Below are 19362 nucleotides of genomic sequence, written 5' to 3' on the forward strand. Positions count from 1 at the left end.
ATAATCTATACTTCAGCAACATTGGTTCAGAAATTGATAGCATGTGGCTCTACACTACTTGACCCTGCTACCTATCTTTGTATTATCTGCAAATTGGGTCACAAAGCCTTCAATCCCCTCATCCAAATCATTAACATACAACGTGAAGAGTAGTGGCCCCAACACCGACCCCTGCGGAACTCTGCTAGTCACTGACAGCCAACCAGAAAAAGCCCTCTTTATTGCCATTCTTTGTCTTCTGCCATCCAGCCAACCAGCTTTCCATGCAAGTATCTTCCCTTTGATACCATGGGCTCCCATCTTCTTTAGCAGCCTCACCTTATCAACGGCTTTCTGAAAATCTAGGTAAACAACATCCATTGACTCTCCTTTGTCTGTCCTGCTCTTTACTTCCTCAGAGAATTCCAACAGATTCATCAGGCAAAATCTCCACTTCACAAAACCCAGGCTGACTTAGACCTATTTTATCATGAACTAAGTACTCTGTCCACACAGAGGGTGGTGGGTGTGTGGAACGAGCTGCCGGAGGAGGTAGTTGAGGCTGGGACTATCCCAACGTTTAAGAAGCAGTTAGACAGGTACATGGATAGGACAGGTTTGGAGGGATATGGACCAAGCGCAGGCAAGTGGGGCTAGTGTAGCTAGGACATTGTTGGCCGGTGTGGGCAAGTTGGGCCGAAGGGCCTGTTTCCACACCGTATCACTCTATGACTCTATGACTCATCCTTTAAAATCTTACCAACCACTTAAGTCAGGCTAATCAGCCTATAGTTTCCACTCTTTTGCTTTGCTCTCTTCTTGTACAGCGGGGTAATATTTGCAATTTTCCAATCATCTGGAACCACTCCAACTTCAATGATCCTTGAAATATCACTACTAATGCTTCCACAATTTCCAAAGCCACCACTTTCAGAACCCTGGAGTGCAGTCCATCTGGTCCTGGTGACTTATCCACCTTCAGACCTTTCAGTTTCCCAAGCACCTTCTCCTTAGTAATATCCACTCCACTAACTTCCACCCCCTGACTCCCATGAATATCTGGCACGTTGCTGGTGTCTTCCACTGTGAAGACTGATGCAAAAAAATTGTTCAATTCCTCTGCCATTTCTTTATTCTCCATTATCACTTCTCCTGCATCATTCTCCAAAGGTCCAACATTCACTCTTGCCTCTTTGTTATTCTTTATATAATTGAAGAAATTCTTGCTATCCTCTTTTATATTGTTGGCTAGCTTACCATCGCATTTCATATTTTCAACCCATATTGCCTTTTTAGTTACCTTCCGTTGTTCTTTAAAAACTTCCCAATGCTCTGGCTTCCCACTAATCTTTGCAATGTTATATGCCTTCTCTTTTAGTTTTAATCTGCCGACTTCCCTTGTCAGCCATGGTAGGCTCATTCTCCCTCTAGAATCTTTCTTCCTCTTTGGAATGAAAAGATCCAGCATTTTCTGAATTATTCCCAGAAATTCCTGCCTTTGCTATTCCACCATCATTCCTGCTGGGGTCCCTTTCCAGTCAACGTTGGCCAGCTCCTCCTTCATTGCTCTGTAGTCCACTTTGCTCAGCTGTAATACCGACACATCGGATTTCATCTTCTCCCTCTCAAATTGCAGGTTAAATCTTATCGTATTGTGGTCGCTGCCTCTTAGTGGTTCCTTTACCTTGGGGTCCTTCATCAAATCCAGTTCATTCCACAACACTAAATCCAGAATTGTCTTTTCCCTGCTAGGCTCCACTACAAACTGCTCTGATCTCGGAGGCACTCTACAAATTCCCATTCTTGGTGGTGTCCAATACCAACCTGATTTTCCAAGAATACCTGCATATTGAAATCTCCCATGACCACCATCGCATTGCCTTTCTTACATGCAGATTGCATCTCCTGATGTAACATGTACCATATATCCTGGTTACTGTTTGGAGGCCATTAGGATCTTTTTACCCTTCCAATTTCTCAGCTCTACCCACAAGGACTCGACATCTTCTGATCCGATGTCATCCTTTGCCAAGGACCGAATTTCATTCCTTACCAGGAGCAGAGCTACCCCACCCCCTCTGCCTTTCCGATAAGATGTGTAATCTTTAATATTCAGCTCCCAGCTCCAACCCTCTTGCAGCCACTGCTCTGTAATGCCCACAGCATCATACCTACCAATTTCTAACTATGCCGCAAGCTCATCCACTTTGTTCCTTATTCTGCGTGCGTTCAACTATAACACCTTTAATTCGGTGTTCACCACCCCTCCTCTCACATCAGTCACAATTTTACCCGTAGTTACTCTCTTATCTCTTCTTAAACTTTCCGTCCTATTACTTCTGGAAAGTTCTGTAACCTTTCCGGCACTTTCTTTCCCTTTAACTCCACCCGTACACTTCCACTTTGTTGACCCCCCCACCACTAGTCGATATTGGGAAAGTTAAAATCCCCAACTATACTACCCAATTGCTTTTACAGCTTTCTGCAATCTGCCTGCATGCCTGTTCTCATTATAATTTCTGCTGATATCAGGAGGCCTACAGTATTACAACATCGGTGACCATCTTATATTCTACCCATATAGCCACATCAGCCATATGTGGCAGGATAGATTTCCCGGGTGCAGCCATAATGCTGTCTTATATTGGCGGTGTAACTCCCTCCTCTTTTTCATATTGGTATATTATTGTCATGTGTACCTAAATCAAATCATACTATACATGAATGCAATCAAGCCAGTTCAACAGGTAGTGCAAAGAGTAAAATACTAGAGTACAGAATATTGTGTAACAGCAATATAGCATTATTTCAGGAAAAAAGTCCAAGGTTTGCAATGACATTGGTTAGAAGGGCGGCACGGTGGCGCAATGGTAGAGTTGCTGCCTTACAGCGAATGCAGCACCGGAGACTCAGGTTCGATCCTGACTACGGGTGCTGTACTGTACGGAGTTTGTACGTTCTCCCCGTGACCTGCATGGGTTTTCTGAGATCTTCGGTTTCCTCCCACACTCCAAAGACATACAGGTTTGTAGGTTAATTGGCTAGGCAAATGTTTTTTTTTAAATTGTCCCTAGTGGGTGTAGGATAGTGTTAATGTGCGGGGATCGCTGGGCGGCGCGGACCCGGTGGGCCGAAGGGCTTGTTTCTGCGCTGTATCTCTAAAAAAAAATCTAAAGATTGGGAATATATCCTACCTTACCAGAGGATGGTATGTTGGCATTCATAGCAAGAGGATTTGAGTTTAGGAGCAGGGAGGTTCTACTGCAGTTGTACAGGGCATTGGTGAGACCGCACCTGGAGTATTGTGTGCAGTTTTGGTCTCCTAATCTGAGGAAAGACGTACTTGCCTTAGAGGGAGTACAGAGAAGGTTCACCAGATTGATCCCTGGGATGGCGGGACTTTCATATGAAGAAAGACTGGATAGACTAGGCTTGTACTCGCTGGAATTGAGAAGACTGAGGGGGGATCTTATAGAAACATATAAAATTCTTAAGGGGTTGGAGAGGCTAGATGCAGGAAGATTGTTCCCGATGTTGGGGGAGTCCAGAACCAGGGGTCACAGCTTAAGGATAAGGGGGAAGTCTTTTAGGACCGAGATGAGAAAACATTTCTTCACACAGAGTGGTGAGTCTGTGGAATTCTCTGCCACAGAAGGTAGTTGAGGCCAGTTCATTGGCTATATTTAAGAGGGAGTTAAATGTGACCCTTGTGGCTAAAGGGATCAGGGGGTATGGAGAGAAGGCAGGTACAGGTTACTGAGCTGGATGATCAGCCATGATCATATTGAATGGCGGTGCAGGCTCGGAGGGCCGAATGGCCTACTCCTGCACCTATTTTCTATGTTTCTATGTTTCTATGACAGTTCATAAGTCTGGTAACAGAGGGGAGAAGCTGTTCCTGAATCGGGTGGTACATGCTTTCACATCTTCTGCCCGACGAGAGAGGGGAGAAGGAGGAATGAAGGAGTGCAAATTATCCGTGATTATGTCGGCTGCTTTCTGAAGACAGCGTGAAGTGTACATGGAATTGATGTGGGGAGGCTGATCTATGTGATGGACTGTGTTACATCCACAACTGCAATTTCTTGTGGTATCAGGCAGAGCAGTTGCACCCCACCTGTCATACCCAAAACGTCCATACCCCAAAACACCAAGCTGCAAGTCCTACCCCTCCTTCAACCAGGGGAGAAGGCAGGAGAGTGGGATCAAGAGGGAGACAGATCAGCCATAACTTGATGGGCCGAATGGCCTAATACTGCTCCTATCACATGATCTTATGACTTCATAATTGCAATAATATCACAATCCCATGTGCTGAGTTACACACTCGGATCACAGGATTCTGGAATTAACTAAGACCGTGGATACAAAGTTTTTTGCTCTTACATTTTTCACATGGATTTCACTACAGCACTTGGCACATTAAGTTTCTTCAATTTAATATCTGCCTGAAGTGTTCAAGTAATAGTCACAAAGTAGGTAAACTAAATTTACTTATTTTATTTGCCTGGGAAAAAGGAAAATTCTAAAAACTTAAACATGAGACTAAGCCGGGGTGGGGGGGGGAGGGGGGGGGCAATGGATGCCTAGCAACTGTGGTCTGAGAACTAATGATGCAAGATGCTGCCATTCAACTCACAACTGTATTGTGTTCAGTTTTGGCCACCTTGCTTTAGGAAGTATATTGTTAAGCTGGAAAGAGCGCAGAGAAAATTTAAGGATGCTGCCAGGACTCGAAGGCCTGAGCTATCGGGAGAGCTTGAACAGGCTAGGACTTTATTCCTTGGAGCACAGGAAGATGAATGATCTTATAGAGGTGCATAAAATCATGAGAGGAATAGAAAGGGTTAATGCACATTTATCCAGAGTAGGGGAATCAAAACCAGAGGACAAAGGTTTAAGGTGAGAGGGGAAAGATTTATTAGGGACCCGAGGGGCAACTTTTTCATAGAGGATAGTGTATATAAGGAATGAGGTCCCAGAGGAGACCATTGAAGCAGGTACTATAACAACACTTAAGTCATATGGACAGGTACCTGGATAGGAACGGTTTAGTGGGATATGGGCTAAATGCGGGCAGGTGGAACGTGTAGATCGGGCCCGTTTCCCTGCTGTATGGCTTGATGACTCAAACAACCCCTTAAGCTTGACCACAATTCAGTAACATTGTGACCGCTGATCCTCACATCTTCTAAATTTAAAAAAACTTATCCTTCTCAACCTTGAATGTATTCAATGACTGAGCAGCTACAACCCTTTGCAATAAAGAATGCCAAAGATGGACAAACTGGTGCGTAAAGAAATTTCACCTCAAGTCAATCCAAATGGTCAAACCTTGTCATGAGACCATTTCTCAGATCTTACCATTTAAAACACTGTTTCTATTCTTCCTATCCAACGGCAAAACCTCACATTTTCCCACATAACACCCCACCTGCCTTCTGTCATGCTCAGTCCATGGTCTCAGCCCAGTTTGTGAATCCCACTCATTGGAATAGCCTTTCCAAGCAAGTGTACTACCAATATCTATCTCTACTTCACATGGATCTGGGCCATACAATTAACTAAATGCACTAAAATTTAAATCAATTTGGCAGATCTTGGATCCCCATACCTACCTGACACAAAATCGCATTCATTATTGTCTGACCACTGGCCGAATCCAGGACATTGCAACTTAACAGACAATTCTCCCTCCTGCATCAAACTGCAACGGTAACTTGCCCTTTCTGATGCTCTTAACCTCTGAATTTTAGATTCCAACTTAACTTCTTGACCTGAAGTTTTTAGTTTAGTTTAGTTTAGAGATACAACATGGGAAAAAGCCCTTTGGCAAACCGAGACCACACCGACCATCGATCACCTGTTCATTCTAGTTCTATGTTAGCCCATTTTCTCATCCACTCTCTACACACTAGGGGCAATTTACAGAAGCAAATTAACCCACAAAACCGCACATCTTCGGGATATGAGAGCGAACTGGAGCACCCAGAGGAAACCCAAGTGGTCACAGGGAGAAAGTCCTCAGACAGCACCCGAGCTCAGCTGTGAGGCAGCAGCTCTACCTCCTGTACCAGTGCCGCCAATCAATTCTCAATATACTGATTACAATAGCAATGTTTAACCTCATGGGTCTCCACAAACTCTCATATGCTACAACAAAATATCTGACCTATGTGATACATAAAAGTTTGCTTTCAATTAGTTGTGGTTGCTGTTCACTGACATTTTTCTTTTAATTAGTTGTGGTTTCTATTTGCTTAAAATCTACGTTCAAGTCATTAGTTTATCTACAAGTTGATTAGTCTACTTTAACTTTTTTTTTAAAACAAAACATATCAACTTGCATCAAGCACAGGTCAAAATTTAAGCACTCCACAAACCACAAGCATCATAAGCACCAAGTAACACTTCCTTTCCCCATTTTCACCAAGTTCCCAACTTAACATTTCATTTTAGCTACACTCAAAGGGCACTAAACAGGTTCCTCAGCCCAACTTACCTCATGCCGACCGGGTATTATTATTGAGCTAGTCTCGTTTGTCCACGTTTGGCCCATATCTCTCCAAAGCTTTCTTATTCATGTACATGTCCAAAACTCTTTCAAATATCGCTATTGTACCCTCCTATACAATTTTCTATGGCAGTTTATTCCAAATACACACCAGTCCATGTGTGAAGAAATGCCCCCTCAGGTCTCTTAAATCTTTCCGCTCTCGTCATGAATCTATCCCTCTAGTTCTGGACATCTCTTAGCTTGGAAAAAACAGCAACCCATCACCTTATCTATGCCTCCTGCGATTTTGTATACCTTGAAAAGGTCACTTCTCAGCCTCCTACAAGCCAGGAAAAAAAGTCCCAGCCAATTCAGCCTCTCCTTATAACTCAAACATTTGAGTCCTATCAATATCTTGGCAAATCTTTCCTGTACACTTTCCAGTTTAACAATGTTCTACCTATAAACCAGAACTCTACACAATACTCCATATATGATTTCACCAATTTCTTGCACAGCTAATGTCTCCACTCCTGTACTCAATACCCTCAATGACGAAGACAAGTGTGCCAAACGGCTTGTTCACCACCCCATTTACCTGTGTTACCACTTTCAGGGAACTGTATCCTTAAGTCTCTCTGCTCTACACCATTCTCCAGGGCCTAACCATTTATTGTGTAAATACTGGCCAGGTTTGACTTACCGAAATGCATCATCATCTGAGTTAAATTCTATCTGCTTTTCCTTGGCCCAATTCCCTCGTCGATCCAGATTCCTTTTATAAAACTCAGATAAGCTTCCTCACTGTCCACTAAACCACCAATTTTGCTATCTGCAATATACTAACATTATAACCTACATTCACATCTATGTTAACCATTTGAATGACAAACAATAGTAGACCCACCATAGATTCTCACAGCACAGTGGACCCAGCGCAGATCCCAATTTCATAAGGGAATGCTGTGGACGATAGATCCACAACCACAAATCACAAGCAGCTAATGTAATATTTAAAATTAATTGTACAAGTATATTGCTGCTTCACAGAAAGCAACCATTAGGGCACTCAATGGTGAGAAGGAAGGTAAAAAGGCCATTTTTATAGTACTTCTGAAGTTACTCAATAGCACTGCAGTAGATTTCTCAGACATGGTGTTGCATTATATTAAAATAACAATCCAATGACATAGAATGCATTTAAGTCTGTGAAATATTTTAAAATCTTACAATTATCCAATTCAGACAATCTTGCACATGCCGAGTCAGATAGAGATAGCCTATAATTTGCAATGTTCTTTTCTCCTCAATGACCTTCCCCACCCAATGCCATATTACAACCTTTCCCTTGTGGAATCCCTGCGGGGTTCCACAAGGCTCCATCCTAGGCCCCATTCTCTTCTCTCTATACATGCTCCCCCTCGGCCAAATCATTCAAAGGCACGACATTTCTTTCCACTGCTATGCGGATCTCCCCCTGAAACCCAACAACCGGTCAAATTTAATCAGCCTCATGCACTGCCTTGAGGACATAAAATGTTGGATGGCACAGAACTTCCTTCAACTAAACGAGAGCAAGTCTGTGGTCATCCTATTCGGCTCCCCCGACTCCATCAAAACGATAACAGGCAGCCTTGGAAGCCTATCCTCCCTGGTCAAACCGCATGTCAAAAACCTGGGCGTGATATTTGACTCTGCATTAAAGTTTGACAAGCAAGTCAACGCTGTGGTAAAAGCCAGCTTCTTCCAGCTTCGTACCATAGCTAAAATCAAACCATTCCTCCAATTTGACAACATTGAAAAAATCATCCACGCATTCATTTCCTCCCGCCTAGACTACTGCAACTCCCTATACACTGGGATCAGCCAATCATCCCTGTCCCGCCTACAATTGGTCCAAAACGCCGCAGCGAGACTCCTGACGGGTACCCGTAAAAGGGACCACATCACCCCGATTCTGGCCTCTCTCCACTGGCTCCCAGTACGGTACAGAATCAACTTCAAGCTCCTCCTATTCACATACAAAGCCCTAAACGGGCTTGCCCCTCCCCCCATATCAAAAATCTTCTAACCCACCACTCTATCTCCAGGTCCCTCAGGTCGGCCGATTTGGGGCTACTCACTATCCCGCAGTCTAGGCTTAAGCTCAGGGGTGACTGCGCTTTTGCGGTTGCAGCTCCGAGACTGTGGAACAGCATCCCTTTCCCCATCAGAACTGCCGCCTCCATTGACTCTTTTAAGTCCAGGCTCAAAACCTATTTCTACTCCCTAGCGTTTGAGGCCCTCTGAGGGGGCGCTGTGAACTGTTTATGTATGTGCTGTTATGTTTGTGTGCCATTGTATGTTCGTTTCTTAGTACCTGAACTGATGTACAGCACTTTGGTCAACGTGGGTTGTTTTTAAATGTGCTATACAAATAAAATTGACTTGACTTGAAAGGATTTAAAATTTGTCACTCTCCAATTCTTTAAGGCAATTCGCATTTAAGAGTTTCGAAAAATCATAGTTAATGTTGGTGCTATTTCAAAACTCCTCTGCCATATCCAAGGCTGTGTACGATCTGGGTCTAATGGCTTTTCTTTTTTGTCTTACTTTTCCAAACATTTATTTCAATAGCTCCCCAAGAAACTGCAACATTAAAAACCATTTAAGATAATTTAACAAACCTATCCTCCGCAAATATTCATAACAAAAAAAATCTTCTCTCTAACCCTTATGTTCGTGCAAAACCCTTAAATGAAAATAGTTACGGTGCAATTTAGAATTAATTGATTAAAATTATCCTTCAGCATTCAGAGCCAAATTTTCACAGAATAACATTGTCGCTTACCTTCATATGGTGTATCAGGAGGCCCTGCAATCTCCCCTCTCAATTCTGTAAAGTTTTCATCTACGAGTTCTACTTTTATTTGATTCTTGCTGGTCTTAAAAAAAGCACAAAAATAGAACACGTTTCCAAACACTAGAGTAACAACTGCACCTGAAGAATCATCACTTTCATTCACAGTTTAATCACATTTTCTAGGCATGTGACAATCAACTTAATTTTTCACCATAATGAAATACATTAATTTCTGAAATATTAGAAATTGCAGGAAATAGTTTGTCAGGCAGCAATTGTTGAGAAACAGAAAATTTCAAGCCAATAACCTTTCATCAGAGTTGGAATAATTAACATTACACGGGTTTTAAGACTCAAAGAAAAGGAGTGGTAGAATGTCTTTAACAAGGAGGAAGCCAGGAGATCTTAAAACCCCCGCAGGAGTGTGATTATGCAATGCAACTATATGCTAAAAATAATGAAAATGCTGAACAATTATATAAAATTATCACACCAATTCGTCTGGCATCCCATTCGTTAATAATTATCAATCTGAAAATGCTCATCCCAACTCTTTCTGGTTAGCTAGCTATTCCTGCATACTTGCTACAATCCACAAACCCACTTGGTCTTCTGTAGTAAACTTTGCTATGACACCTTATCGTGTGCCTTCTGGAAATCCAAATACACTACATATACACTGCTCATTACATCCTCAAAAAACATTAGCAAGTTTGCCAAACACAATAGACACAAAATGCTGGAGCAACACAGCGGCTCAGGCACCAACTCGCGAGAAAAGGAATAGGTGACCATTCTTCAGATTGACAGAGGCGAGGAAAACTAGAGGTATGAAAAGCTTCAGAACAAATCAGAGCCAGCACCGATGACTAAGGAAAAGTGGTGCTCACAATGGTCCATTGGTGACTGTGGAAGCGGCGATTATGAAGGGATATATGGATGCGAACAGTGAAACTAGCAGGACAACTAGAGAGGGGAAGGGGTGGAGAGAGAGGGAATGCAGGAGTTACCTGAAATTAGAGATATCAATATACACATACTGAGTTGAATGGGTTGTAAGCTGCCCAGGCAAATTTGCCTGTGGATTCACTCTGCCAGTAGAGGTGGCCCAAGACAGAAAGGTCAGTATGGGAATTGGAAGGGAGGTTAAAATGTTTGGCAACCGGAAGATCACGTAGGCCAAGTCAGATGAAGCGTAGGCATTCAGATAAACGATCGCCCCGTCTGCGCTTGGTCTTACTGATATATCCAAGAACGGATATAGTAGATGAGGTTGGAGGTGGTGTAACTGAACCTCTCTTTCGCCTGAAAGGCCAGTTGGAATCCGTGGATGGAGTTGAGGGAGGAGGTATGGGAACAGGTGTTGCATTTCCTGCGGTTGCAGGGGTAAGTACCTAAGGAGGTACTCTGGGATGGTTTGTGTAGGAAGGAATGAGTGAACCAGGGAGTTGTGGAAAGAACGGACTCTGTGGAAAGCGACACAGGGTGGAGATGGGATGATGTGACTAGTGGTGGGATCCCGTTGGAGGTGGTGAAAATGTCTGAGGGTTATGTGCTGTATGCGACAGTTGATGGGGTGAAAGACGAGGACTAGGGGGATTCTGTCCCTGTTACGACTGGGGAGAGGGGAAGCAAGAAGCAGAGCTACGGGATAGAGGAAACACGTGCGAAGGCCTCATCCGACTTTGTCAAATACAAGTTCCTTTGCATTAAACCATTTCACAATGCTGCCTGTCTTAAGATTTTCCAAATGTCCTAATATTACCTCAATAATGAGGCAATAGACCAATATGGTTTTTGTCCCCTTCCTTTTTTGAACAGACATAACATTTGCCATCTTCCAATCCCCTTGGACCTCTCCAGAATTCAGCTACTTTAATGCCTCAGGATGTTGATCATCAGGTCTGGACACTTGCTAACCTTTAGACCCATTAGTTTGACCGTAGTCTTTACAGATTCAGCATGGAAACAGGCCCTTTGACCCACTGTGTCTGTACCGACCAGCGATCCCTGCACACTAGATCTTGTAGATAATACAAAAGTGTGTAGTTTTGCAGGTAGTGAAGATGGTTGTGACAAATTGCAGCAGGCTTGATCGATTGGCCAAGTGGGCTGAGGAATGGTTGATGGAATTTAATGCAGAGAAATGTGAGGAGTTGCATTTTGGGAAGTCTAACAGGGGCAGGACCTACACTGTGAATGGTAGAGCCCTGGGTAGTGTTGTAGAGCAGAGGGATCTAGGCGTGCAGGTGCTTAGTTCCTTGAAGGTGGAGTCACAAGTAGATCGGCTGGTCAAAAAGGCTTTTGGCACATTGGCCTTCATCAGCCAGCCTAATGAGTATGGAAGTTGGGAGGTCATGTTGCAGTTGTGTAAGACGTTGATGAGGCTGCATTTAGAGTATTGTGTTCAGTTCTGGGCACCGTGTTATAGGAAAGATGTCAAGCTTGAAAGTGTACAGAGAAGATTTACGAGGATGTTGCCATGGCTAGAGGGTCTGAGCTATGGAGAGTGGTTGAGTAGTCTGGGTCTTGATTCCTTGAAGCGCAGGAGTATGAGGGGTGATCTTATAGAGGTCTACAAGATCATGAGAGGAATAGATCGGGTAGATGCCCAGAGTCGCTTTCCCAGAATCGAGGACCAGTGAACATAGATTTAAGGTGAAGGGGAAAAGATTTAATAGGGATCTGAAGGGTGATCATTTCACACAAAGGGTGGTGGATGCATGTATAGATATGTCAAGAGAAAAAGATTAGTTAAGACAAATGTAGGTCCCTTGCAGTCGGAAACAGGTGAATTGATCATAGGGAACAAGGAGATGGCAGACCAATTGAACAAATACTTTGGTTCTGTCTTCACTAAGGAAGACATAAACCGTCTGCCGGAAATAGCGGGGGACCGGGGGTCTAATGAGATGGAGGAACTGAGGGAAATCCAGGTTAGTCGGGAAGTGGTGTTAGGTAAATTAAATGGATTAAAGGCAGATAAATCCCCAGGGCCAGATAGGCTGCATCCCAGAGTGCTTAAGGAAGTAGCCTCAGAAATAGTGGATGCATTAGTGATAATTTTTCAAAACTCTTTAGATTCTGGAGTAGTTCCTGAGGACTGGAGGGTAGCTAATGTAACTCCACTTTTTAAAAAGGGAGGGAGAGAGAAAACGGGGAATTATAGACCAGTTGGCCTAACATCGGTAGTGGGGAAAATGCTATAGTCAGTTATTAAAGATGTGATAGCATCACATTTGGAAAGTGGTGAAATCATCGGACAAAGTCAGCATGGATTTACCAAAGGCAAATCATGTCTGACGAATCTTATAGAATTTATCGAGGATGTAACTAGTAGAGTGGATAAGAGAGAACCAGTCGATGTGTTATATCTGGACTTTCAGAAGGCCTTCGACAAGGTCCCACATAGGAGATTGGTGTACAAACTTAAAGCACACGGTATTGAAGATTCAGTGTTGAGGTGGATAGAAAATTGGTTGGCGGACAGGAAGCAAAGAGTAGGAATAAACGGGTCCTTTTCGGAATGGCAGGCAGTGACTAGTGGGGTACCGCAAGGCTCAGTGCTGGGACCCCAGTTATTTACAGTGTATATTAATGATTTGGACGAGGGAATTGAATGCAACATGTCTAAGTTTGCGGTTGACACGAAGCTGGGTGGCAGTGTTAGCTGCGAGGAGGATGCTAGGAGGCTGCAGAGTGACTTGGATAGATTAGGCGAGTGGGCAAATGCATGGCAGATGCAATATAATGTGGATAAATGTGAGGTTATCCACTTTGGCGGCAAGAACAGGAAAGCAGAGTATTACCTGAATGGTGACCGATTGGGAGAAGGGGAGATGCAACGTGACCTGGGTGTCATGGTGCACCAGTCATTGAAAGCAAGCGTGCAGGTGCAGCAGGCAGTGAAGAAAGCGAATGGTATGTTGGCATTCATAGCAAGAGGATTTGAGTTTAGGAGCAGGGAGGTTCTGCTGCAGTTGTACAGGGCCTTGGTGAGACCGCACCTGGAGTATAGTGTGCAGTTTTGGTCTCCTAACCTGAGGAAAGACGTTTTTGCCTTAGAGGGAGTACAGAGAAGGTTCACCAGATTGATCCCTGGGATGGCGGGACTTTCATATGAGGAAAGACTGGATAGACTGGGCTTGTACTCGCTGGAATTTAGAAGACTGAGGGGGGATCTTATAGAAACATATAAATTTCTTAAGGGGTTGGAGAGGCTAGATGCGGGAAGATTGTTCCCGATGTTGGGGGAGTCCAGAACCAGGGGTCACAGCTTAAGGATAAGGGGGAAGTCTGTTAGGACCGAGATGAGAAAACATTTCTTCACACAGAGAGTGGTGAGTCTGTGGAATTCTCTGCCACAGAAGGTAGTTGAGGCCAGTTCATTGGCTACATTTAAGAGGGAGTTAGATGTGGCCCTTTTTGCTAAAGGGATCAGGGGGTATGGAGAGAAGGCAGGTACGGGCTACTGAGCTGGATGATCAGCCATGATCATATTGAATGGCAGTGCAGGCTCGAAGGGCCGAATGGCCTACTCCTGCACCTATTTTCTATGTTTCTATGTAACACCCTGCCAGAGGAGGTAGTTGAGGCAGGGTCTATCCCAACATTTAAGAGGCAGTTAAGACAGGTACATGGATAGGACAGGTTTGGAGGGATATGGATCAAATGCTGGCAGGTGGGACTAGTGTAGCTGGGACATGTTGCCCGGTGTGGACAAGTTGGGCCGAAGGACCTGTTTCCACACTGTGTCACTCTGTGACTTGCACGAGGGACAATTTACAATTTTACCAAAACCCACAAACCTGTACATCTTTGGAGTGTGGGAGGTAACCGGAGCACCCAGAGAAAACTCACGCAGTCACAGGGAGAATATACAGCATCTAGTACAGTGAGGATTGGACCTGGCATTGGGTACTGTAAGGCAGCAACTCTGCCGCTGCACCACTCATTAATGCTTTGCCTAACATTTTTTTCTAGTGATGAAGAAAATCCTCCCTACAACTTTTTGATTATCTGTTTTATTACTAGGATGCTTATATTGTCCTAATATGACCAACCCAAAATATTGATTTAGAATCTGTCAGTTTTCAATTTCCCATTATTAGTTCCTCAATCTCCCCTGCCAAGAGACCAACATTTACTTTCCTCTCCAAACAAAATACAATAGTCCTCATGCCCCCCTCCTCTCTGAAATAGACCTCCTGCCCCCCCCCCTCCCCTCCTACAGGGATACTCCCCACCCATACAATAGTCATGCCTCCTTACTCTCTCAACACCCACCATCCCTCCCCCTATTATTTCCAACTGTCTGTAGTTCTTTGACTACATGTACAATGTCAGGCCTATCATGAGTATATCCTGCTATTTTTAGAAAGGTTATTGAACAGAGATACTTTTCACAACACAAAGAAAAAATTGTTTTGTTTAGTTTTTTCTATTTTGCTTTATCCTTACACAAAATGTATGACTAAGTTATGAAGAAAGAGTTTCATTTAAAACTGCACATACCTAAATTCATTGAAGACATACTTGCTCCAGTGGTCTTCAACAGCAAATCACAACAGTCCATGTCCCCCCCACCCCCCACTACCCTCCCCACCACCCCTCACCCTCCCTCCCACCACCCCCACTACCCTTCCCCCCACTCAAACCCCACTCTCCCCACTCCCCCTTTCCCCCCTGACTCCTGCCCTACCCCCCCCCACTACCACCTCCCCCCACTCCCTTCTCCCCTTTCCCCCCACTCCTGCCCTCCCCAACTTTTCCCCCCACCTCCACTCCCCCTCCCCTCCTCCCCCCTCCCATCCACCCCCACCCCCCTCCCACCCCCACTCCCTTCCTCCATCCCCCGACCCCCCTGGCCCCCTCCCCCCTCATCAACGGGCCTCGCGCTACGCAGCAAGGTGAGCCCAGCAGCAAGGCGAGGCGAGGCCAGCGGCAAGGCAAGGCGAGGCGAGGCCAGCGGCAAGGCGAGGCGAGGCCAGCGGCAAGGCGAGGCGAGCGGCAAGGCAAGGCCAGCGGTGTGAGGCGAGCGGCGGGGCAGGGCGGGGCGAGAAGCAGGGCGAGGGGCGAGGCACATGTTTTGCGGAAAAATGTGAGGTGAAATCGGAATGGCGGAAATGAAATAAGAAAGCCTAAACTTTCCGCCAAATTCGGAAGGGTTGGGGGATCTGTGGCAGACCCATTGTTTCTCTTGTTCATGTCCCATTGAATTAATTTCCACATACCTCGACTCCATCCTATCCCCCCAGGTCCAATCCCTCCCTACCTAAGTCCAATTCACCTCACACGCTCTTCGTCTCTTCAATGACTTCCGTTCTCCAAGCCCCCACTCCCTCATCTTTACTTTGGATGTCCAGTCAATCTACACCTTCATCCCCCACCAGGAAGGTCTTAAAGCTCTCAGTTTCTTCCTCAACCGCAGAACCAGCCGTTTTCCTTCTACTAATACCCTCCTCCACCTTGCAAAGCTGGTCCTTACCCTCAACAACTTCTCCTTCGACTCTTCCCACTTCCTCCAAATCCAAGGCGTTGCTATGGGCATTCGCACGGGCCACGCTATGCCTCTTTGTAGGGTACGTCAAACAATCCCCGTTTCAGTTGTACACTGGCCCTATCCCCGAACTCTACCTGCAGAACTCACTGACTTCATCAACTTCACGACTAATTTCCATCCTGCACTGAAATTGACTTGGATCAACATCTGCCTACCGTTTCCAGATCTCACTGCCTCCATCACAGGAGACAGACTATTGACCGACATCTATTACAAACCCACTTACTCCCATAGCTATCCGGACTATACGTCTTCCCACCCTGCTTCCTGTAAAACCTCGATCCCCTACTCCCAATTCCTCATACGCCGCATCTGCGCCCTGGAGGAGGTTTTCCCATACCAGGTCATCGGAGATATCCTCATTCTTTAGGAAATGGGGATTCCCCTCTTCTATTATAGATGAGGCTCTCGGTAGGGTTTCCTCAATATCTCGCAGCTCCGTTCTTGCACCCCCTCCCCCCATTCGTAACAAGGACAGAATCCCCCTTGTCCTCACCTTCCACCCCATCAGCCGTCGCATACAGCATTTAATCCTCCAACATTTTCGCCACCTCCAACGGGATCTCCATACTGGCCACATCTTCCCATCTCCACCTCTTTCTGCTTTCCGCAGAGACCATTCCCTCCACAAATCCCTGGTCAACACGTCCCTTCCCACCCCAACCACCCCCTTCCCAGGTACTTTCCCCTGCAACCGCAGGAGATGCAGCACCAGTGCCTTTACCTCCCCCCTCGACTCCATCCAAGGACCCCGACGGTCTTTCCAGGTGAGACAGAGGTTCAATTGCACCTCCTCCAACCGCATATACTGTATCCGCTGTTCCAGGTGGTAACTCCTGTACATCGGTGAGACCAATCGCAGGCTCAGCAATTGTTTCGCTGAACACCTCCACTCAGTCTGCCTTAACCTACCCGATCTCCCAGTTGCTCAGCATTTTAATTCCCCCTCCCATTCCCAATCTGACCTTTTTGTCCTGGGCCTCCTTCATTGTCAGAGTGAGGCCCAGCGCAAATTGGAGGAGCAGCACCTCATATTTCACTTGGGTAGTTTGCAACCCAGCGGTATGAACATTGACTTCTCTAACTTCAAATAGGCCTTGCTTGCCCTCTCTCTCCACGCCTCCCCTCCCAGTTCTCCCACCAGTCTTACTGTCTCCGACTATTTTCTATCTCTGTCCCGCCCACTCCCCTGACATCAGTCTGAAGGGTCTCGACCCAAAACATCACCCATTCCTTCTCTCCAGAGATGCTGCCTGTCCCGCTCAGTTACTCTAGCTGCCTTCGATTTAAACCAGCATCTGCAGTTCTTTCCTAAACATTAACTTTTGCTACCCTTTTTCTTTTCACTTACCTGCCAAATCTCTTTGTCTGCTTTTATATTGTTCACCAGTTTACTCTCATACTCTATATGCCTCTTGTCCTTAATTGCATTACCCTGGGAAAAGGACTCTGTGCATTCACTTGATCTATTTCCCTCGTGACTTGATAAGATTGACCCTCAGCCTCTTGCGCTTCAGGGAGCAGTCCTTTCCTACGCCACCTCTCCCTTTAGCTCAGGCCCTCGAGTCCTGGCAATGTCCGCATAAATGTTCTCTGCACCCTTTCCACCATAATGGCATGTTTCCTATTATAGGGCAGCAAAAATTGAACTCAATACTCAAAGTATGGTCACACCAATATCTTGTACATCTGTAAAATAACATTACAACTTCCACACTTCATTCCTTGACTAATGAATGCCAATGCGCCAAAAGCCGCTTTCACCATCCTGAATCTGCGACACCACTTTCAGGGAACTATGTACTGTAAAGCCTCATTATAACGGATCATGGGGGGAGGGGGGTGGTGATGTTGTTCATTATTGGCAATTCTCTGCCATGACAAGTAAGGGTTAATCCCCCATTGACATCACTGCCCGGGTGCTGGGTCAGAATCCTGGAGCCTAGTGAGACCACTCTCACCGCACAGCTGCCCAAGAAGGCCACCGGGCACCACCTTGTCCAGCGCAGCTGGGAACAGAAATAACCGCTGCCCTTGCTGCTGATTCCCACGTTCAGAGATGGAGTGAAAAAGGAGAGGTCTGCAGCATTGAGGGTGAGGATGAGCAGTGTCCTGCTCTAAATGAGATCCCCACAATCAACTGCCCGTCTGAAGTTCAGGGTGAAAGGACATCGATCTTTAACATTAACTCCGTTTCTCCTTCCAATGACACTAACCCCCTGCTGTGTACAAAGTTAATTTTAACAACTAAAAATGTTTTTTTTACTTTAAGCTAAATATAATAAGCGCTGTTTGTTACATTGTTTAATAGAGTTAAGTGCCGATTGAAGCAGTCGATTGTTTGTTAATATCAATGCCTTGTCAATTTCAGTCGCCTCCATGGTGTAACTAGCAGCCTGTGTTCTGAAAACACTTTGCTTTTACCAAAGTCCGTTATAAAGAGGGCTGTAAAGACGAGGGTTTACTGTACTTTACTGATAGATCCCTTTGTTCGATAACACTCTCCATCGCCCTACTGTCACTGAGAAGGTCTTATCATATCATATCATATCATATCATATATATACAGCCGGAAACAGGCCTTTTCGGCCCTCCAAGTCCGTGCCGCCCAGTGATCCCCGCACATTAACACTATCCTACACCCACTAGGGACAATTTTTACATTTACCCAGCCAATTAACCTACATACCTGTACGTCTTTGGAGTGTGGGAGGAAACCGAAGATCTCGGAGAAAACCCACGCAGGTCACGGGGAGAACGTACAAACTCCTTACAGTGCAGCACCCGTAGTCAGGATCGAACCCGAGTCTCCAGCGCTGCATTCGCTGTAAAGCAGCAACTCTACCGCTGCGCTACCGTCTTGCTCTGGTCGGATTTCCCAAACTGCAACACCTCTCACTTATCTGAATTAAACACCGTTTGCCATTCCTCATCCCACTAGCCTAGTTGATTACAGTTCAGTTGGTAATTTTTGATAACCACCTTCACTGTCTACGATACAACCTATTTTAATGTCATCTGCAAACTTACTCATCATACCTTGTACATTTTCATCCAAACAATTGATATAGATGACAACAGCAATGGGCCTAGCACCAATCCCTGGCATTCACCACTTGTAACAGGCCTCCAATCCTTAAAGCGATCTTCCACCACCACCACCCTCTGCTTCTAACCATTGTTATTTCTGCATCCAGTTAGCTAGCTCGTCCTGGACCCCATGCAAACTAACTTTCCAACGCAGCTTTGTTGAAGTCCAGTTAGACTACGGCCTTGCCTCACCAAGCGTCTTTATCGACCTCTGTCCTTTAAATACTTCTTTAAAAAATGTGATCAAATTCAGGAGATACGATTTCCCACACATAGAACCATGCTTACTATCCCTTATCGACCTCTGTCCTTTAAAATGCATGTATATCTTATCCCTCAGATTCTTCTCTCGTAACTCTCCTACCAGAAATGTCAGGCTTACGTCCATAGTTG

At 45.2% G+C, this 19362-nt stretch overlaps 1 protein-coding gene across 1 annotated transcript in view; it reads right to left on the reverse strand.

Moving 5' to 3' along the window:
- ube2kb (ubiquitin-conjugating enzyme E2Kb (UBC1 homolog, yeast)) overlaps window positions 1-19362 on the reverse strand; it is a 72395-nt gene that overhangs the window by 31427 nt on the left and 21606 nt on the right. Inside the window, exon 2 of the mRNA XM_078399646.1 lies at window positions 9306-9399. Within this exon, the coding sequence (XP_078255772.1) occupies window positions 9306-9399 (94 nt within the window). The remainder of the gene's footprint in view (window positions 1-9305; window positions 9400-19362) is intronic.

The sequence above is a fragment of the Rhinoraja longicauda genome, chromosome 1 (genome assembly GCF_053455715.1).
Source record: "Rhinoraja longicauda isolate Sanriku21f chromosome 1, sRhiLon1.1, whole genome shotgun sequence".
NCBI lineage: Eukaryota > Metazoa > Chordata > Chondrichthyes > Rajiformes > Arhynchobatidae > Rhinoraja > Rhinoraja longicauda.